The sequence below is a fragment of the Arvicola amphibius genome, chromosome 11 (genome assembly GCF_903992535.2).
Source record: "Arvicola amphibius chromosome 11, mArvAmp1.2, whole genome shotgun sequence".
NCBI classification, from domain to species: domain Eukaryota; kingdom Metazoa; phylum Chordata; class Mammalia; order Rodentia; family Cricetidae; genus Arvicola; species Arvicola amphibius.
Window position 1 is genome coordinate 70,253,072 of NC_052057.2, and position 6,483 is coordinate 70,259,554.

Below are 6,483 nucleotides of genomic sequence, written 5' to 3' on the forward strand. Positions count from 1 at the left end.
TAAAGGCAGATCTATCAGAATTACATCTGACTTCTCAATGTAGACAATGAAAGCCAGAAGGTCCTGGTCAAGTGTTATGCAGACATTAAGAGACCACAGATGTGATCTCAGACTACTATGCACAGCAAAACTTTCAACCATCATAGCAGGACAAATCAAGATATTCCATAACAAAACCAGATTTAACCAATACCTAGCTACAAACCCAGCCCTACACAAAGTACTTAAAAGGAAAACTCCAACCCAATGAAGTTGGCTCCATAAACAAAAACACAGATAAATGATGATCTCACAGCTGCAAATCCCAAAGAAAGGGAAAACATACAAAATAACATCACCAACAATGAAAATAAAATTAACAGGAGATAGCAATCACTGATCATTAATATCCCTTAATATAAATGGACTCTACTCACCTGTAGAAGGACATAGGCTAACAGATTGGATACCAAAACAGAATCCATCCTTTGCTGAATACAATAAACACACCTCAACCTCAAAAACAGACATCGCCTTGGAGTAAAGCATTCGGAAAAATTTTTCCAATCAAATGGACCTAAGAAACAAGTTGGTGTAGCTATCCTAATATCTAGCAAAAAAGACTTAAAACTAAAACCAATCAAAATAAACGAAGAAGGACCTTTCACATTAATCACAGGAAAAATTCATCAGGAGGAAATCTCAATACTGAACATCAATGCCCCAAATACAAGGGCACCTTCATATGTAAAAGAAACACTCCTAAAGCTTAAATCATACATTAAACCCCACACATATTGGGAGACTTCAACACCCTACTCTCACCACTGGACAGGTCAGTCAGACAAAAATAGACTTCTATAGACATTTCATCCAAACATAAAAGAATATACCTTCTTATCAGCAACTCATGAAACTTTCTCAAAAATTGACCACATACTTGGTAACAAAACAAACCTCAAAAGACACAGACACACAAATAGAATAACCACATGTATCTTATTGAATCACCATGGCTTAAAATTAGAATTGAACAGCAACACTAATACCAGAAAGCCCACAAACACATGGAAATTAAACAATGCTCATCTGAAGCATCAATGGGTTAAGAAAGAAATAAAGAGAGAAAGTAAAGACTTCCTAAATTTTAATCAAAACGACTACACAACATACCCATATTTATGCAACACAATGAAAGCAGTGTTAAGAGGAAAGTTCATAGCACTAAATGCCTACATAAAGAAACTGGAAAATTCCCACACTAGTAAATTAACAGAACATTTGAAAACCTTAGAATGAAAAGAAGTAAACTCACCCAAGAGAACTAGATAGCAGGAAATTATCAAATTGAGAGCTGAAATCAACAAAGAAATAGAAACAAAGAAAACAATACAAAGAAACAATGAGACAAAGAGTTGGTTCTTTGAGAAAATCAACAAAATAGACAAACCTTTATCCATACTAACCAAAAGGCAGTGAGTACACAGCAGAAAAAAATAATGACATCTTGAAATTTGCAGGCAAATGGAGTTAGAAAACATCATATTGAGTGAGGTAACTCAGAACCAGAAAGATAATTATTATATGGACTCACCCATAAAATTTATTTTATCAAGTCGACCCATTTATACAACTGAAAGATTTTTTTTTTCAAATAGCAAAACCACAGGGAAAGTAATAGACCCAGATCATTGCAATCTAATTTCTAATTTTGAGGCAAGGTGAATCAAAAACTGTCTCAGAGAAGATCATTCTGGGAATCCTTTCTCTCCATTTTCCACTGTCACACAGGACTACGAAGCAGGGGATTCAGAAGCCAATGATGGTGGAGCTCTCACTCTGGCTGGAATCCCTGTAAACACAGGAGTGGAAGCGTCACAATTGCCCCTTTAAGATTTTAGTGCCTTATAATAAAGTGGATATGTATCTGGACTTTGCTGAGACTCGTTAGGACAGGACTGCCTCCCGGTGAAAAGAATAGAACCTAAATTCTAGGAGAGCGGACATTCTAAACTACCCAAAACATCACACACTATTGTCTCCTTTTAAGGGTTAATCTGTTTGGGACCTGTCAATCATATAGCCAGTTCACACAGCCTCCCCTTCCCCTAAGAAACCTGATTCACCAGAAAACACTCTGAGGAGATTCAGAAACTAATTATCCTCTTAGCAAAATAATGTACACTTACCCTTTCCCGAAGCCCCTCCTCTATGTAGCCATTTCTACCAGGCAGTATTGCAGGGCCTCCCACTTTCCTGAGTGCTAACTCAGAAGAGTGTAGCATTGCCTTCTCTCTACCTCTTTGTCTTTGGGACACTGCCCAAGGCCTAAGCGTGCTTCCTCTGGCTTGCTTTCTCACTTCTCTGTAGCCTCTTCCTCCGTCATGGAAATGCTTGGTGACCTCTGTGTAAAAGGCGTGGCTTTCTCTCACCCTTTCTCTAGCTCTCTCTTCCTGAAGTGGCCGAGATTTACAGGCTGCCTGTCTTACCGTTTTGCACTCAGACTCTAATAAGATTGCTCTCAAACTTTCTTCTAAGTCTGTTTTTAAGATCCTTTATTAAAAAGATCAATAATCCAAAAGTAAGTCCTCAGCAACGGAAGTGCTGGGATTTCAGACACAGACCACCAGCCAGGCCTGGGTTCTTGGGATTTGAACTCACTCTCTCACACTCATATGTAAAGTGTGTAAACAGACCAACACTGTGTTTGGAAAATATTTCATCCATTTTTTTCTATTTCCCAGTGCATAGCATTATAAAAATGTATTGCACTACAGCTAGAGCAAAACCGTTAGGAATACATTTTTATTTTCACTTTGTTTATTTGATATCACACCCATGTGTGAACTACCTGCTACTTCTCAGATCTCTTTTATTTCTTCCATCACTTAGGAAGTGAAGTAAACTGCCAGAGAAGGGAGCAGGGTAAAAATGAGAGACTTAAGAATTGTGGGAATGTTTTAAGAAAAAGCAGTGCAATGTTGGGGCCTCATTTGAGGTTGACTAGGAATATAATAAAACCAAGTCACAAAGCTACTGAGGAAGTAGATATTTGGTCTTTGGTCTTAGTATCTTCAGGATTTGAAAATGAATACAACCAAAAGACAGAGTGACAGGATTGCAGGTTATGTGTTGGAACACTGGCCTAAAAATTGGGTTTGGAGACCAAAAGCTGGTACACTCAAGCCAAATGAAAAGACCTGTGGCCTGGAAGCTCCCAGTGAGGTGAATGCAGCTTTACCAGAGGGGAAGTTTGCTGGAAACATTGATGAGGATAGGAGCCTTGTCAGAGACCAGCTCAGGGCGCTGACAGTGTCTGAGAAACCGTGTCTGGGTGACGGATGTGGAGAGAGTACATCAGGAAGAGAGATGCTGGAAGGAATCAGGGAAGGCAGAAGGAACTGGACACCAGAGATTTGACAGCAAAATGTCCCTCATTGACTCATTCTTTGAATACTTGGTCTCAAGCTGGTGGCACTGTGTGGGATGGTGGCAGTCTTTAGAAGTCAGAGTCTGATTGGTGGAAACAGGCCACTGGAAGAGAGTTTCCAAGTTTTGTGGCCTGTCCCTCACTGTGGGCGCAATGTGACCAGTCTCCTCTCCCACCCGTCACCATGCCTTCTCTCCCTAACATGAGGTGCTATCCCTTCAGTTCACAGGTGAAAACAAATCATGCTCATTAAGCGCCTGCTTGTCACAGCCGTGACCTCTGCAGCCAGGCTGTGATACAGGAATTACAGCATAGGAAAGGACTCTAGGCCAATGTCTGTCCAAGCTGAAGAGCTGGGAGGAGGGTGGCTTAGAGCTGAATGCCAGGGGCCCAAGGACAAACTAGTCTACGAACAACATGTGATAGAAAAACTATCTTTAGTTCCTACATGTCTTGCGATGAAAGAAAATAGACCACTATGACATGCCAGACTCCATGGAAGTTGCTTCTTAGCTTCCAAGTCTTCATCTGGACCGAGTAATGACAGAAAAGTGGAAGACTGACAGTGAAGTTTTGTAAGAGATAACCTTTAACTTGCTCTACTGTACTGAGACCTAGAAAAATGAGATGTCATGAAATATCTGTATTGTACAGATATGAGACATCCTGAAAATCCACTGGTTTTTTCAAAAGTGAGAACTTAGTTTGGGATACTGAATGGAATCTCAACACACATACCACACACATATAATATATGTGTGTGATAGGTGTGTTTACCATACACATATTCACCATATATGTGTATGTATATATACTACACACGTATGCATATACACACACATACGCACACATAACACAAACACACACACACACACACACACACACACACACACCAGTGTTAAGTAACTGATTTGGACATTCTTAGATTCTATTTCTTCAAAAATTGAAAGAAAGTGCTATAATAAATAGGCTTCCTTCAAAAAACAAAGCTGTGACATTTTTTTTTTACCAATCTTTCTAAATTTTATTCCAAAAAATTATGTGTTAAGATTAAGATGTCTATAAAGATGTCCATCATTACAATAAAGCATCCAACTGGACAGATACGACAAGGATCCAATTCAGTATGTAATGTCCTATTTTCCTGATGGGCAAGTTAAAGAAGAAAAAAAATAACAAAAAAAAATCTTTCCAGGGTAGAAGGCCAGGACAACGCCTAACTGAATTGGTGCCTCTAAGAAGTTATAAAATCCGTGATTTTGTTTATTTATCCTTTTCTTTCTGTTCTTTTTCCTTCTTCTCCCGCTCAGCTTTAGCTTCTTCCTCCTCATGTTTTTTGATCAACTGTTCTACTTCCTTCTGCTTGAGGACTCTGATCACGGTCGTTCCATTCTCTCTTGTTAGTGTGGCGATTTCCACTTTCTCAGCTGATAGTTTACTAACATCCATGGTCTTATTTAGCACCTTGATAGCGAGAGCGAGTGCCGACTTCAGAGTCATCTCTCCTTCTTTGTAGTCTTGTTTCAGCATTGACACGGCTGCAGCACTGTTGTTCCCGATACACGTGGCTTTCCATCCCCCGTAATTTCCACTTGGGTCACTCTGATAGAGCTGAAAGCCATAGTGTTTATCCCAGCCAATGTACAGCAGAGAAACACCAAAGGGACGCTTTCCTCCAAACTGTGTATAAGCCTGTTTGATATCGCACAGTGCTGTAACCAACTGCTCACATGGAATTGGCTCCTGGTACTGTAATAAATACCTTTGAGCAATGAGCCTTAGTTCATTAGTCAGGACGTTGGCATCAGATGTGATGCCTGCCACACTGCAAGCCATGTCCTCTTTAAGTTTATAAATTTTTTCAGAAAAAAAGACTTCGTCAAGAAGCTTGTGAATGTTGCGCCGCTCTGCTGCAAGCAGGACTCCATCATTGGCTAAGATCCCCAAGCAGGTGCCCGCGTGTCCAATAGCTTCCATGGCATACTCCACCTGGTACAACCGACCTTCTGGAGAAAATATTGTGGTCCTGGAGTCATATCTTCGAGACATGGCTTCTGAACTTTATGTAACTCCGGAGGAAGACAGTGAGGGGTGCAGACCGGCGTCGCTTTACTCAGCTGGAGAAGAACCAACCCGGATGGCCAAGCATCCGCGGCGAATATCTGTGACATTTTGTTAAAGAGGTGGCAGGCATTTTGTGCCTATAAGGATGGATGTTGTGATATCTGTCAGTGGTGTGTCAATAATGGTATGAGTTTTTAGTAAACAGCATTGTATAATTATTCATAAACGCATTTCTTCCAAAGGGATACAATGTGACCTTTTAATTAATTTATTTATTTTAAATTTTAATTTTTTGTTTTTTGTTTGTTTGTTTTGAGACAGATTTTTTTCTTTGTAACAGCCCTGACCACCCTAGAACTTGCTTTGTAGACCAGGTTGGCCTTGAACTCACAGAGACCCATCTGTCTCTGCCTCCTGAGTACTGAGATTAAAGGCATGCACCACTGCCTGACTGAATGTAACCTTTTAAAATAAGAATCCAGAATCAGGAAACCATTTTGTCTGTTTTTACTGAGTTACCCCGAGACCAAAATTACTCTGACACAAGTTAGTTCACTTGTATTTCATTTGATAAATATTGAGTGTCTAGAAAGTACAGATGTTAGGTGCTTGAGAGACCATCATAATAACGACACTGACTCACATGAGTTCTTTAGATTGTCTGGCGATGACCTGAAGCCATTTAATGAAAGGGGGAAATAGTTCATGCAGTCTAGCCCAGAGAACAGCAAATCCTCTGAAATAACATGGATTTTGGATGTTACTAAATAGAAAATTATAGTGATTAAAGCCCCTTGCATACTTGCTTTTAATGTGCTCTTTTAATAGGTATTAATATCTGTTGATAAAATTATGACTTTTTAAAAATGAAGTCACTATCTTAGTCTACAGTCTACAGAATTAAGTCTTTGGGCTATTCAACGTACACATTTCTAGCAAGGTGAACAAACCAACCTTCCTTTTGTCTTCCTTTCTTCCTTCCTCCTTCTTTCTTTTCTCCCTTCCTTCCC

The 6,483-nt window shown here is 39.8% G+C and overlaps 1 protein-coding gene across 1 annotated transcript; it reads right to left on the reverse strand.

The window, feature by feature from the left end:
* Positions 1–4,419: 4,419 nt before the first annotated feature.
* On the reverse strand, positions 4,420–5,565 carry LOC119826499 (proteasome subunit alpha type-4-like). The gene has a single exon (XM_038347856.1). It carries the CDS (start codon positions 5,456–5,458, stop codon positions 4,673–4,675), a length of 786 nt encoding a protein of 261 aa, XP_038203784.1. The 5' UTR covers positions 5,459–5,565; the 3' UTR covers positions 4,420–4,672.
* Positions 5,566–6,483: the final 918 nt, after the last annotated feature.

What these genes read in the sequence shown, in the direction of transcription:
- LOC119826499 (XM_038347856.1), bottom strand. Translation starts at nt 5,458, where the DNA reads ATGTCTCGAAGATATGACTCCAGGACCACAATATTTTCTCCAGAAGGT.